Genomic DNA, 16,594 nt, shown 5'->3' on the forward strand with positions numbered 1-16,594 from the left:
GAAAGCTTGATATCATTAACAACAACGACCGAAGCCCCCCCCCCCCCCGGCTAGTGTAAAAAACAGAAAGAAAGCTGAACAAGCAATACTATATTTACTTCAATTGACACCTTTCGCAAAAAATTAGCAGTGCTGCACAGTCACCGATTCGCTAAATACGATATGCAATAACTTGGCGCAGAAAACAAAGATATTCTGAGCATTAACGTGATAAAAATTGGAAACGATTTCAGGCACGAATCTGTTCCAAGTAGCGTCGCACGAGCTCGCCACTCGTTGGGACTGTCGCATTCTGATGAAAGGAACGAACGCCATCATGCTCCGTTCTATCGTGGCTACGAGGAAACAACTACACTCACAGAGACGACGTGGAGGCTATACAGATACTTTACGGTACGACACAATCATTGCATGCACGGGTTACATGGTGAATGCATCATTCCATGCGCAATGTGAGATGATATCTGCATCGTTCCATGCATGATGTGACACGATGTCTGCATTGTTTTGGTGCATTGAACGCTAACATTGATGTCTGCATTATTCCGATGCCATGATGTAACATGATCGTCTGCCATTATTTCCATGCAGTAATGTGACACAATGTCTCTGCGGGCGTTCCATGCATGAGTGTGACACGATGTGCTGATCGGTTCTATGCATAATGGTGACACGATGTCTGCATTGTTCCGATGCATGATGCTGGACACCGATGTCTGCATCGTTCCATGCCATCCTGTGACATGATGTTCTGCCATCATTTCATGCATGAATGGACGATGCATGGTCTGCATCGATTCCGATGCATAAGGTGACAGCGAGATCCGCTGCATTGTTCCATGGATGATGTGACACGATGTAACTGCCATCGTTCATGCATGATGATGACATGATGTCTGCCATCCATTCCATTGGCCATGATGTGACATGATGTGCTGCATTGTTTCGCGTGCGTGATGTGACATGATCGTCTGGCATATATTCCATGCACTGATGCTAACGATGATGTCTGCATTATTGCCAGCATAAATGTGACACAATGTCTGCAATCGTTCCACTGCGCATCGACCTGCTGACACGATGTCTGCGATCGTTCCATGGTCATGATGTGACACGAGTTCTGCATTGCTTCATGGCATAAGTGTGACACGGATGTCTGCATCGTTCCATGCTGATGTGAGGCATGATGGTCTGTCTGGATTCATCTCCATGCATGATGTGACACGATGTCTGCATCATTCCATGCATAAGTGACACGATTGTCTGTGCAGGTGCGTTCATGCATGATGCTGACACGATGTCTGATTGTTCCATTGCTATGATGTGACGAGCGATTGTCTGCCATGTTCCATGCAGTGATGGTGACACGATGTCTGCCATCGTTGCCATGCATGATATTGTGACTAATGATTGTCTGCATCATTCCATGCATGGATGTGACGATGCATGGTCTGGCATCATCCATGCGATGCGATGTGACATGATGTTCTGCATTCGTCATGCCATGATGTGGACATGGATGACTGACTGCATTCATTGCTGCCGCATACGTCTTTGCCATTCAATTGCCCATGCGTGTGTTATGCATCAGACCATTGACCAATACTTCATCTTCTCGGGACGAACGCATTAGGCTATTGATTTTATTTGCGAGCCTCTCTGCCCTTTATTGTGTGATTTCCTGTGCTCCCAGGTACGCCTGCCTTAGTCGTTCGAGGTGCGGTAAGACAAGAAAAGTATCCAAGCTGGCCCCATCAGCCAACGACTAGATTTCCAACCCCAACTGTTGACGGCGCGCGAAAGCCCGATATCTGTCTTCACACGCATTGATCCATTGCACAAACAGCTGGATGATAGCACATATGATATTCGAAAGGTGATTCACGTAATACGAACAGACAATTATTTAGACAAGGCCACATATGAATGGATCGGCAGGACCAAACAGACACACATGCAGACGGCCAAGGAATTCGCTGCAAACACATACACATATATGTGCGTTCGGGAAATATTTTTTGATATGCGCGGTTGAACGCCCTTATCCTAGTAGTTGACGGTAATATTGAATTCACCTATACTGTGACTATCGTGGGTGCGTGAATTACGAGGGTGATGTGCGTACTGCGAAGTTGAAATGATGGACAGCTTTGTCGAACCCGGCTATCCGAAAAGCGTATCGGCTGATGACTGGGCATGGGTCCTCGGGAGACTTGGGATTGCACACTTACCTCATAGAATTTTCGATTTCTTAAGACGTCTTCCTTCAAGGTCGTTGATTTCCAAGAACTCTTGCTGAGAAGTTCTTATCATTCTTGTTCAAGTTCTTTCAAGTGTTTAAGGCCCTACAGATTTTAGTACTATTGCTAGCTATAGGTGTTATGCTGCGTATATGTCGTAGTTCCAAGCGTAAGGCCAGACGTGATTGCATTAATCTAACCAGTTAATTAGATGAGAATCAATGTCTAGAGATTTATTAATCCATCAATAGACCCGCAAAAAAAACATCCAATCGCTTAATCAACATCACTTCTTAGTCAATCTACGTTGATCTATCTATTGATCGGTACATTAAAATCAAACATTAACACGTGAATATTAGATATATTAGCAAATATTCATGGTTTATTTTGGTCTGCAGGGAAATAAATATTGAAGTTTGTGAATCGAAGAAAGGCATGCCCCGGATACCGCGAAGATCACTCTCTCGTGGTTTTCCTGGAATTCCTGTGACATATCAGCTGCTATTGCCTGTGCGGTGGTACGGAAAGGCCTACTTTATCCAAAGGTGTGAGCAAAGTGGGGCGTCGCGCGACAACGTGCGGTGTCGTCATCATCGGATGTCACCATGTGGCGTATGCATAAACAGTTCGGCGTGTCACGTAATAGCATCCGCGTTGATTATTACCATATAGCCGACAGTTATAAAAGCTAGGAAAGTAAAATTGTATGAGCGGAGCTAGCAAGAGACACGAGTATACGATAACAAGCCGATTGCTTGTGACTGGCGCTTCGAAGACACCAGCGTGTCAGTTTATAGGGCATTCGTCTATGCTGGCTACAAAACTGCTCCTGTCAAGATGCGAAGTGACTTAATTTACATAATTCCTTTGTGCATTGCGTAGCCCAGCTTTGCATTCGGTATATGCTCCTTGGCATCATAATATCACGTAAAACGCTTCATCTGGGTATATAGGTGATATCAGGATCGGTTAATAAAGAAAATTTTCGCAGCCTTGTCCTTTAGTTAACTCCTGGTGCATATCTGTGCGTTAATAGTGCATAGTTCAAGAGAGTACTTTTGTTGCTTCTTGTTCCAGAGTAATCTTTCTCACACCCGAAATATTCTTTCCATTCTCTTTCTATGATTTGACCCATGCATGTCGTAAAACTTTTGCATTTAGTCTAAACTTCGCAATTCCAAACATTCGGGACTATTCATCTTTCCTGTTGTTTTGCACTTCGTCGCTGCTTTACTTCTTAGACTGATTTCCCTTTATAGCAATTCAAAAGATACGGGTCAAGCAACATGATTATCGCTGTACGAGCGAAAAAATACTTCATATCGCATTGCGTATAACTTACTCGTGCTTTTCGCCTATAGATGACCAATACTACAGATACAGGCCACAACAGCTTAGACGCAAGGCTATCCACAAGCACAGTGTCCGTATGGGTGGACTACGGACAAAGAAATAGATGCGACATTCGTATGGAAAAATGGAAAGAGTTACTTCTTCGAGAGTACTCAATACTTATTAAGTTCAACGATGGCGAATTTGTGTATTGCTCAGGGTATTCCATTTTAAACTCTATCTGTACACAGCTTATAGACATTAACTAGTGTAGTAGTAGCTAATAGTGAATAACTCGACGTTAACATAGCCTGTGACAGCAGCTATATGACAACCATTTTTAGGTCTTCTACACAAACAACTGTCATTCATATGCCGCGACATGCAGAACTAAGTGCGCTTATCCTTTTGCTACGCGCCGTACAACGACGAACGTAGAGCGTAGTACTCTCCGTTTGTCGTTAACATTTGTCGTTAGCTCACCTTTAGCGTAGGTCGCTCCAGGCATCATCTTTCCCGTCGTCGTTAGCGTCGTTACTGCTTGACAGCGACGTTCAAGCAGAATCTCAGTTAGAGATCAGCGCCACGTTCGCAGCGATCAGATTAAACGCTCAACCTATACTTGTCAGCGTGCAACTCGACTGGAGTCAGAGTCACCCGTCAACATTACTGAAGCTTCGAGGCGACAATACTGGAGTTAGTCGTCTAACATTACTGAGTTAGCGTCAGACATTACTGTTGTGTGCTCAACGATTAGCTGACGTTAGCTGTCAACGTGTACGTGAGGTTAGCAATTACAGTAGAACTATTACTGAGTTCAGACCTTCACATTACTGAGTTAGCCCGTCAAAGTAGCTGGTTAGCGTCAACATTAACTGAGGTTAGACATTAGATAGTGTCACATTATGAGCGTTAGGGCGTCCAATCTATTACTGAGTTAGCGTCAACCGATTCTACTGAGTTAGCATCAACATTTAACTGAGTTCAGGCGGCGTCAAAATTACCGATACGGCGCATTGACCGTTTTTTGTTCACGTCCGCTCGTCCCTCGGTGTGCAATATCACAACTAATGGTCATTATTTACTCCCGATGTGTGTGTGTGCGTGTGTGCGTGTGTGTGTGCGTGCGTGCGTGCGTGCGTGCGTGCGTGTGTGCGTGTGTGTATGTGTGCGTGTGTTTATGTGTGCGTGTGCGAGCGAGCGTGCGTACGTGCGTGCGTGCGTGTGTGTGTATGTGTGTGTGTGGGGGGGTATTATGTGTGTGCGAGGGTGCGTGCGTGCGTGTGCGTGCGTGTGTGTGCGCGCGCGTGTGTGTGTGCGTGCGTGCGTGTGTGCGCGCGCGTGCGTCCGGGCGTGTGTGTGCACGTGCGTGCGTCCATGCGTGTGTGTGTGTGGTGTGCATGTGCGCAGTGGCGGCACCACGGGGGGCATGGGGACAAATGCCCCAGTCAAAACTTTTGCCCCCCCCCCCCCAGTTGCTCCCCAGTCAGCTCCTGTACAAAGGTTTTAAGGACACAGTTCACAGGAGAAATAACAATATTAATTTTACTCCATAGACCCAAAATGTTGCCTTTCAATCTCTGGGGTTTAAAATGGATAAACCTCGCAACAAAAAGCTTATATAGACCTACTGTGAGCAGACTTGCAGTGTGCATACATCACGAAATGTTCTTATTGAGCCAGAGAAGTGCTACAAACATTGAGATTTTCAAAATCGCGTCCGACGCGGTTATGTTACACAGCTAGCTATATGTAATTTGAATTTTTATTGAGTGGCAGACCTCCCAACACTTCCGATTTTGGCGGAACATTTCCGCTTTCTTATTCCATTTCCGCCACTACGATTTCCCCTTTATTTTTCCGCGAAACCGCAATTTCCGTGGATAGCCTTTATTTACAACACTAGCGCACTACAGTAAGATTAGAAGTTTGAATATGGGTCAGAAATGCTCTACAAGCGTGTTTATTTCATACAGAGTGTATATTCTGCATACAGAGGCTTGATTTTTCACCTCAAAAATGCTAAAAGTTCAGAGCTTCCGGGGGCTTCGCCCCCTGGACGCCCACCGGGACTTTGTCGCTGGACCCCACCCATTAGTTCTCGCGCTACGCGATCACAACATTTTGCCCCCAACATTTTTCCTTGTCTTGATCTTGCCCCTCCACTTTTACAATCCTGGTGCCGCCACTGCGTGCGTGTGTGTGTGTGTGCGCGCGAGCGTGTGTGCGTGCGTGATCCATGCATGATGTGACATGATGTCTGCATCGTTCCATGCATGATGTGACATGATGTCTGCATCGTTCCATGCATGATGTGACATGATGTCTGACTGCATCATTGCTGCAGCATACGTTTCTTTGCCATCAATTCCCACTGCTGTGGTATGATCAGAACCTTGACCAATACTTCATTTGGGACAACGCATTAGGCTATTGCTTATATTGCGCTCTGTTTATTGGTGATTTCCTTGCTCCCAGGTACAGCATCTAGTCGTTCAGGTGCGGATAAAGACAAGAAAAAGTCATCAGCTGCCCCATCAGCAACGACTAGTTCTCCACACCCAACGTTGACGCCTGGAAAGCCCGATATCTGTCTCTCACCACGCATTGATGCCATCACAACGACGCTGGATGATAGCACATATGTATTCAAAGGTGATTCACGTAATACGAAACAGACATATAGACAAGGCCACATATGAATGGATCGAGAGACCAAACAGACACACATGCAGACGGCCAAGGAATTCGTGCAAACACATACAAATATATGCGTTCAGAAATTTTTTTGATATGCGCGGTTGAACGCCTTATCCTAGTAGTTGGCGGAATATTGAATTCACCTATACCTTGTGACTATCCGTGCGTTGATTACAGGTGATTGGTACTGGAAGTTAAATGATGACAGCTTTGAACCCGGCTATCCAAAGCGTATCGCTGATGACTGGGATGGTCTACCGGGAGACTTGGATGCAGCACTTACCTCCAAGAATTTCGATTCTAAGACGTTCTTCTTCAAGGTTTGAATTTTCCAAACTTCTTTGTTGAGAAGTTCTTTCATTCTTGTTCAAGTTCTTTCCAAGTTTAGCCTTACATATTTAGTACTATTGCTAGCTATAGGTGTATATGTCGTATATGTCGTAGTTCAAGCGTAAGCATGCAGAGTGATTGATTAATCTACCAGTTAATTAATGAGAATCAATTTAGAGATTTAATTAATCATCAAATAGAGCAAAAAAAATTAATCCGTTAATCAACATCACTTTTAGTCAATTACGTTGATCTATCTATTGAAAAAAATTTTTAAATCAAACATTAACACGTGAATAATTAGATATAATTTAGAAATATATGGTTTATTTTGTCTGCAGGGAAATAAATATTGGAAGTTTGTGAATCAAGAAATGATGCCCGGATACCCGAAGATCATCTCTGTTGGGTTTCCTGGAATTCCTGCTGACATATCAGCTGCATTTGCCTGGGGTGGTAACGGAAAGGCCTACTTTATCAAAGGTGTGAGCAAAGTGGGGTCGCGCGACAACGTGGTCGTCATCATCCGGATGTCACCATGTGGCATGACATAAACAGTTCGGGTGTCACGTAGATAGCATCCGGTTGATTAGTTACATATAGCCACAGTTATAAAAGCTAGGAAAGTAAAATTGTATGAGCGGAGTAGAAGAGACACGAGTATGCGATAACAACCGATTGTTGTACTAGCTTCGAAGACCAGTCATGTTTATAGGGATATGTTAACAGGTGTCATGTTTATAGGGATTCGTCTATGCTGGCTACAAAACTGCTGCTGTCAGATGCGAAGTGACTTAATTTACATATTCTGTGATTGGTAGCAGCTTTGCAACTGTTTCATCTGTGTATATAGGTGATATCAGGAGTTAATAATAAATACAAATTTTGTCTTTATTAACTCCTGGTGAGATCTGTGCGTTAATAGTTCATAGTTCAAAGAGTACTTTGTTGTTCTTGTTCCAGAGACTTTTCTCACACCCAGAAATATTCTTCCATTCTCTTTATGATTTGAACCATGTCGTAAACTTTTGCATGTAGTCTAAATTAACTTGACAATCCAAACATTGGTGAATATTCATCTTTCCTGCTGTTTTTGCACTTCATGTGCTTTACTTCTTAACTGAATTCCTCTTTATAGCAATTCAAAAAACGGTCGCAACATGATATCTGCTTACACGAAAAAATACTTCATATCGCATTGCGTATACTTACTCGTGCTTTTCGCTATAGATGACCAATACTACAGATACAGCCACAACAGCTTAGACGCAGGCTATCCAAAGCACATGTCCGTATGGGTTGGACTACCGACAAGAATAGATGCGACATTCGTATGGAAAAATGGGAAGAGTTACTTCTTCAGAGGATCTCAATACTATAAGTTCAACGATGGCGAATTTGAGGTATTGTCAGGGTATTCCATTTTAAAACTCATCCTGTAACCAGCTTATAGAGCTGTAACTAATGTAGTAGTAGTAACTAGTGTAATAACTCGACTTGTAACTAGCTGTTACCAGCTATAGAGACCATTTTTAGTTTCTACACAAACAACTTCATTCATTCCGGACATGAGAACTAAGTGCGCTTATTTTTGCTAGCGCGTAAACGAGAACGTAGACGTAGTAACTTTCCTTGTCGTTAACATTGTCGTTAGCATCACCTTTAGCGTGGTCGCTAGCATCATCGTTCCCGTCGTCGTTAGCGTTGCCGTTAACGTTCAAGACACACTTCAGCTAAAACTACCAACCGTAACGTTCAGCGTTAACGTCGCAGCGATTCCCAGCATTCAACGTCAATATTACTGAGTTAGCGTCAACATTACTGAGTTAGCGTCAACATTACTGAGTTAGCGTCAATATTACTGAGTTAGCATCAACATTACTGAGTTAGCGTCAATATTACTGAGTTAGCAACAATTGCTGAGTTAGCCGGTTCAACATTGCTGAGTTACGGTCCAACATTTGCTACGAGTGTTAGCCGTCAAAATACTGGATGGTCCTATAGTTAGTGTCAACATTTTACTGAGTTAGCTCAACATTACTGAAGTTGCATCAACATTACTGAAGTTAGTGTTCAACATTTACTGATGGTTAGCGGTCATACATTACTGAGTTTAGCGTCAAACATTACTGATATGACGCGATAACGATAATCACATATACTGAGTTAGCCGTCACATTACTGAGTTAGCGTCAACATTACTGAGTTAGCGTCAACATTACCTAAGGAACTCAGTATAGCGTTCAACATTACTCAAGTTAGCTCAACATTACTGAGTTTAGCGTCAACATTACATGAGTTAGCCGTCAACATTACGGAGTTAGCATTCAACATTACAGAGTTAGCGTCAACATTCAAGTTAGGCGTCAACATTACATGAGTTAGCATCAATCGTTACTGTTAGCGTCACCATAAACGACCGCGCCGTGATGTTCCTTCGCGTCTATGCCGCAATATCACGTATTAAATTCACGCGTGTTAAATTCCCTCTTTTTATTTTAGTTTTTATAATTTAATTCCCTCAGTCGTTGAATATATCACGACTATTCGAACGAGCCTTCTCACGTGAATCCATGTTGGTTGTTAGGTGGCAAGATGTGCTGACCGAGATCTCACGGTAAGTGCGTGGTTCGGTTGCTCATCGAGGACCTGCAGGCACGTCGCCATCAGCGGATCACTAACACAACACATGGGAGAATTTCACCGTGCCTTGGACAGCGGAGCAACGCCCGTCTGGACAGTCCGCGAAAAAGAGACGCGCCGACACGGATGCGAAATTCTCGCAATGCTGCGATCGTCGCTTACCTGCCAGGAAGTGATAATCACTCGCTGCTTCTGAGCTGCATATCAGCTGTTGGCGATGCTATGATTACTGTTCGATAGTCGCGGCATCGTGGTAGATGTCATCACGAGTAGAAATTTAAATGCTTGCAGTGTGTGTTAAGATCTTAGAGGATTTAGAGTGCATGAACCTAGAGGCAGAGATTTCAAGATGTTTGTCGGAAAGATGATCTCATTGTATTGAGCCACCGGAACAAAATCTTAGCTACATAGAATTGTGCTGATGTGGTCAATTTACAGATATCCCAGCCAAGATATCAAAGAGACAATATAGTAATACCATGAGAAGATTGATGGCACATCATTATCCGAGTGAAATCGATCGAATATATGTTTTTGGAGCTGGCATGCAGTACCAGATAGCTGATAAGATTTATGCTACATGAAAAAGATGAGGTGGAGGGTAATGAGAGAACGAAGAGAGGAACCTGCACGCACACGCCAGCGCACGCGCACGGCCACGCGCCACCACACGCACACGCTACACGCACACGCACACACACACACACCACACACACACACACACACATACCGGGAGAGAGGCCGGACGCCCGGAATAAAAGGCAGCCGATTGTAAAAAAAAAAAGAGACACGCCAGAGAATGGCCATGGTGGAAGAAGTAAAGAGCGGCACTTAAATGAAGTGGATGGAAAGAGGATACAAGCCGGCACACACATGCGGTGAACTTGTGCGGAACTAAGTTCACTATAGTGGAAGGTGCGCGACAGCAATTTCTACATGCGTGTGCGGATGCAATAATCCTTCGATCTGGGGGTTGTGATTCACAGTGTTTGATATTTTCAAGAGTACATAATAGAGATTAATGAGAGATATAATCTCTATTAGTGCATCCAAATTGGCGCACCAAGTTCCCACAGCGTGTGCGGCGGGCTTAAGAATTTGTAAGAACGTTTACTACGAATTTAAAAGGCTTCCTCTATCGTTCTTCATAATGTCGTGATTGCGCAATTGCTTGGATTAAGGCGTAGCTGTGTCATGCATGGTTATTGTACCTGGAAGCCCGCGCGCCGCTCGAGATGTCGACGAGCTACGGGCACGGCACCGCTGCAACCATTCGCGTTCTCATAACGCCTGAAATTTTGTAATAACTTGTTTGATATCGTGAACGCGTAGCACATGATGTCGTGTATTATAGCTTCTAATCTCATAACACGTGGCCATCGATTAAATGGTATATATTAGGCTTATGTAGTAGTTGCGATTATATTATATTATATATATCAGGAGTAAATAATCACAATATGTGATTATTTACTCCCGATGTGTGTGTGCGTGTGTGCGTGGTGTTGTGTGCGTGCGTGCGTGGCGTGCGTGCGTGGGCGTGTGTGCGTGTGTGTATGTGTGCGTGTGTTTATGTGTGCCGTGTGCCGAGCGAGCGGCGTTGCGTGGCGTGCGGTGCGGTGTGTGTTGTATGTGTGTGTGTGTGTGGGGGGGGATAATTATTGTGTGTCCGAGGGTGCGAGTCGGCGTGCGTGGTGCGTGCGTGTGTGTGCGTCGCGCGTGGTGGTGTGCTGCGTGCGTGTTGCGCGCGCGCGTGCGTCCGGGGCGTGTGTGTGCCACGTGCTGTGCGGTCCATGCGTCTGTGGTGTGTGGTGTGCCATGTGCGCACGTGGCGCGAACACCACGGAGGGCATGGGACAAAATGCCCCAGTCAAAACCTATTTTCCGCCCCCCCCAGTTTGCTCGCCCAGTCAGTCTCCTGTAAACAAAGTTTTTCAAGACACGAGGTCTGACAGGAGAAATAACAATATTAAGATTTACTCCAATAGACCCAAAATGTTGGCCTTTCATCTCTGGGGTTTAAAATGGACTAAACTCGCACAAGAAAGCTTTATAACCGACTGTGAGCAGACTTGCGGTGCATACCATCACGAAATGTTCTTAATTGAGTAGATAGAGCAGAGGAAGTGCTTACAAACATTGAGATTTTCAAATCGCGTCCGCCGACGCGGTTTATTGTCACAGCTAGCTGTATGCTATATCAATTTGAACTTTTTATTGAGTGGACAGACTCTCCCAACACTTCCGATCTTTGCGAACTATTATCCGCTTCTTATTCCATTTCGCCACTACGATTTTCCCCTTTATTTTTACCGCAAACCGCAATTTCCGTGGAAGCCTTGATTTACACGACTAGCGCACTACAGTAAGATATAGAAGGTTTGAATATGGGTCAGAAATGCTCTACAAGCGTGTTTTTTCATACAGAGTGTATATTCTGCATACAGAGGCTTGGATTTCAACCTCAAAAATTGCTAAAAGTTCAAGGCTTCCGGGGGGCTTCGCCCCCTGCGACGCCCACACGGACTCATTGTCGCTGGCACCCCCCCATTAGTTTCTCTGCGCCTACGCGATCACACACATTTTGCCCCCCAACATTTTCCTTGTCTTGACTCTCCACTTTTACAATCGCTGGTGCCCCAACTTGCGTGCGTGTGTGTGTGTGTGCGCGCGAGCGTGTTGGCGTGCGTGCGTGTGTGTGGTGCTGCGCGCCGCGAGCTGTGTGTGCGTGCGTGCGTGCGTCCGTGCTGTGCGTTGCGTGCTGCGTGCGGTGCGTGGCTGAGCGATGCGTGCGAGCGTGTGAGCGTGCGTGCGAGCGGGATCCGAGCGTGGCTGCGTGTTGGCGTGTGCTATTGGTGTGTGTGTGCGTGCTGCGTGCGTGCGAGCGTGGAGCGCGGGGAGCGTGGTGAGCGTTCGTGTGCGTGTGCGCGTGCGTGCGAGCGTGTTGAGCGTGCGTGCGTGTGCGTGTGTATGTGTGTGTGCGTGCGTGCGTGCGAGCGTGTGAGCGTGCGTGTGCGTGTGTGTGTGTGTGTGTGCATACAGCAGATCGCATAGTTTAACATGGGTAGTCGCTCTGAGTCGCTCGTCCTAGTCACACCAGCGTTGGTCCTGCCTTGTATACATGGCGGACAGTTTAGATGACCTTCGCTATTGTTCGGGGGCTTTCGGGCGTGCTCGTAATGCAATGAAGGCCACTGTATAACTAGAGCTAATATTATAATACCATCATGACATACAGGCCGAATTCTGTGTTTAAGGTTTTAGAAATTACCATTTGTGCAATTTTCTGCTCAATGTATATAACATTTAGCGACGCGCCTTGATGTATGGACGCGGTCATGTCACCCATACCTAAATAATAAACAGGTATGGCCAACCTTGAAGCTATGTGATTGGTTCTTCTCACCTGAGGTAGTATACGATATAAACAGGTGGATCAATGTGAATATTTGCTGTAAACGCCATAGCAGTGTACATTTATATATTAAAGGTGTTGTAATTTTTAATGCGAGTGTTTCTATCTGTGTGTGCATGCGCGCGGGTGTGTGCATGCGTACGGGTGTGTGTATGTAGTGATAAAGAAGACGTGGTCCTTAAGCTGCTAGAAGCTAGCATCGTTTTTTTAAATTTAGCGATCTATATAACGAGACATTCTTAATTTGGGTGCTATATCGTTATCATACGCGATTTATACGCATATTATACAGAGTATTACGACCTATTCCGTGACTCAGCAGAAAAAAACATTTCGTCCGTTTCGACATTCTCAACCAGCAAGACAAAAAACAAGTGGTTATATATATATATATATACATTATCCCTTTAGCATAACCTATCCTCCAACGGTTTATATTTTGAAACTTTGAAATTACTTAATTGGGTGTCCAAATTTAAACGTAAGAATCAACTAGGTGTCATCCTACTCTCTCACGCGAGGGAGAAAAGCATGGAATTCCCACACATTTATGAATGAAAACAGGAATACAAATTATCGCCTAAAACGTATTCTGATGATTGCGATTTCACCGGCATAACGTCCTCTGCATTGCATGTCTCACAAACCGATTCATAATGGTTTAAAATAATCAAGAATGAACATGATTGCGGGTTTTACATTTAAAATTTCAAAACATTTCTGGGGTGCGCGGTCCCCGAACCTAATAGCCCACGTCGAGCATTGCTAGGCAACAAAGCTTGCCCACTTGAACAACTGACACTTGATAAACATAATACAGATATGAAATTAATGGATTGTCTTTTATTTTAATGAATATACATGTGATAGTACTGACATTACATAAGTGACACAAACTTGGCACAAAAATCATACAAAACATATCAAGAGTACACAATAAACAGAGTCTGTTCATCATTTAATGCCAAATAAATAATGAACACGAAATTCTGTACTGATTATGACTTTTCCATGTTATATTATAAACTACAAATATTGGTGCAAACGCACGCACGCGCGCGCACACACACACACACGCACGCACGCACGCACGCACACACACACGCACGCACAAACAACTCCTTGGCAAGTAACAATACAATTATTAAATGAAACTAAAAGGACATGGCAGCAGCTAACATGCGTAGCTAACAATCCAGCACAACTGCTCACAAACGTATCGTTTCGTAAAGAACTATTTACGATAAATAACTGTACAGTTATGATATTTAGTTATATTAACGGAGAGAAAGAACTCTGACAGTTATCGTTATACTGTATTGACATTAGTTCCCTTTCATTTGTTTCAGCGTGTCGCTTACATTTTCTAGTGAAATAAAACTTCATTAAGGAAACGAGTTCTTCTTTAATAACTATACCAATATATTAAACATATAATATAATAATAATCATACATAGAGCCCAACCAATAGTTCACACTCATTGCTGCTATGACCTCTGAGATTGCCTCTGGTCGACCAACGACCATTGTTTTCCACTTTTAGAACGAGGCTATTTTAATCAAATAGATCCTATACACTGAATATAAATACGATCAGCATAATATTTAGATTTGAGTCATTATTACACAGCCATAGGACATCAGTGTCAACTAGCCGACTTCACACTATGGACACGGATTATGCACTTCAATCACCGCACTCACCAAAGTGTGCTAATACTCTGCAGCAACACACGCTCCTGCATTTCGTCGGCTACTTCTCCCGACGAATAAGAAAATAGATGCCGTTTTTGTCAGAGGATTTTGGGTGTCCGATTCACTGACCTGAACTTTGAATACCCTCGAAAAACCGAGGATGCATTCTTTCACTAAGATCGTTAGAATCTAAATGTAAACAATGTAGCTGAAGCCATTTTGATGCGGTGTTGTCATTACTGACAGCCACGAACATGCAGTGGAACAGAAGCTGGACATAGGTTGCATTAATAAATAAGTTTTTGACTACAATAAATAAGTTACCTATAGTACGAGAAGCTATGCCACTATTATCGCTGAATTAATATTTAATTATTAATTAGTAATAAGAATAGTAGAATACAGTCTAATTTTTAGACTCACCTATGAGTGAAATGCACAAGTAAAACAATTCAAAGGAACTATTAAGGATTCAAGTACGGACGTTGTTGGCCACTTATTTAGCAATTTCAGACATCGAAAGATAATTTCTAACTTATTCTAATTAAGTATCACATGTTAAAAAATCATTTTAACACTGAATATCAATGAGATATAAATGTTTCATGCTTGAAGCTATTGTTATCTTCTTATGAACTGTTGGTGTGAGTACCAGAGTTTTAAAAAGACGCATGAAACTGTTATGATATTAGTTGCTATTTTTTGCTAACACTGTCATTTGCAACTACTACATGAGTGTGAAAAACACAGCTGTATATATAAAGCTTTGACAAGCCGTAGTACATATAGTAGGTACGTTAGCAACACGACACAATTAACCGGTACTGTACATTTATATAGTTTTCATGCAAAATCTCTTGGTATATGACTGAGTGAGAGTCTCAACCACATTCTCAGCATGTATTGGTTAACAAAACCGTCTACCCTATGCATGCTAATAACACAACTCACAAGTAATAACAATTTGAGAATTCAATGGAGATGAGTTTACAAAATACTTCACCTTCATGGCAGTAGTATACATGATCAACATCTAAGTCAACGAATATCATCATCATCATCATCATCATCATCATCATCATCATCAAGCGTCAAAATTACCGACGGCGCGGACGTTCATTGTTCACGGCGCGTCATGTGCAATATCACAACTATTCGAACGATGCGTCCTCACGTGACAGTTAGCGTCACGTCAACGTGGCGTCACGTGGCAGTTAGCGTCAACATTAACGACGGCGCTGAGGTTCCTTGCGTCGTATGCAATATCACGAATTAATATCACGACGGTTTAATTCCCCGTTTTAATTTTTAGTTTTTATAATTTTAATTCCCCTCACGTGTTAATATCACGACTATTCGAACGATGCCTTCTCACGTGAATCATGTCTGTTGTTAGGTGGAAGATGGCTACCCGAGATCCACTGGTAAGTGGTGGTTCGGTTGCTCCTCCGAGGACCTGCAGGACACGTCGCCATCAGCGGACACTAATCACAACACATGGGAGAATGTCACCGTGCCCCTGAACGGACACGCCCGCTCGGACAGTCCCGGAAAAAGAGACGGCGCCGACACGGATGCGAATCGCAACGCTGCGACGTCGCTTACTTGCCCAGGAGTGATATCACTCGCTGCTCTAGCTGCATATCAGCTGTTGGCGATGCTATGATACTGTTCGATATCGCGAGCATCGGTGTAGATGTCATCACGGAGAAATTAAAGGTGCGTGCGTGTGGGTAAATCTAGAGGATTTAGAGTGCAGGAACCTAGAGGCAGAGATCTCAAGACGTTGTCTGGAAGATGATCTATTGTATTGAGCACCGGATAGAATCTTTAAGCTACAAAATTGTGCTGATGTGCCAATTTACAGATATGGCAGCAGATATCAAGAGAAATATAGATATACATGAGAAGATGATGGCACATCATTTCGAGGTGAAGATCGGTCGAATAATGTTTTTGAGGCTGGATGATTACCAGAATAGCTGGATAAGTTTATGGTACATGAAAAAGATGAGGTGGAGGGTAATGAAGAGAAGAAGAGAGAACCTGCACGCACGCGCACGCGCACGCGCACGCACACGCACACGCACACGCCACACCGCACACGCGCAAACACACACAGCACGACACACACAGCAGAGCGCGGGAGAGCACCAGGACACACCACACACACACACACAAATACAGAGGAAAGAAGAATGCAAGGGAGCGGAGTAAAAAAAAAAGACACCAGAT

At 43.9% G+C, this 16,594-nt stretch overlaps 1 protein-coding gene across 1 annotated transcript in view; it reads left to right on the top strand.

Moving 5' to 3' along the window:
* The window catches only part of LOC106813078 (matrix metalloproteinase-16-like), a 39,128-nt gene extending 22,743 nt beyond the window's left edge, over window positions 1–16,385 (top strand). Inside the window, 7 exon segments of the mRNA XM_014817133.1 lie at window positions 234–314; window positions 316–393; window positions 6,054–6,230; window positions 6,453–6,595; window positions 6,947–7,088; window positions 7,836–8,008; window positions 15,756–16,385. Of these exon segments, the coding sequence (XP_014672619.1) occupies window positions 234–314; window positions 316–393; window positions 6,054–6,230; window positions 6,453–6,595; window positions 6,947–7,088; window positions 7,836–8,008; window positions 15,756–16,025 (1,064 nt within the window). The 3' untranslated portion in view covers window positions 16,026–16,385.
* The last annotated feature ends 209 nt before the right edge of the window (window positions 16,386–16,594 follow it).

This window comes from Priapulus caudatus, unplaced genomic scaffold (genome assembly GCF_000485595.1).
Source record: "Priapulus caudatus unplaced genomic scaffold, Priapulus_caudatus-5.0.1 Scaffold22, whole genome shotgun sequence".
NCBI lineage: Eukaryota > Metazoa > Priapulida > Priapulimorpha > Priapulimorphida > Priapulidae > Priapulus > Priapulus caudatus.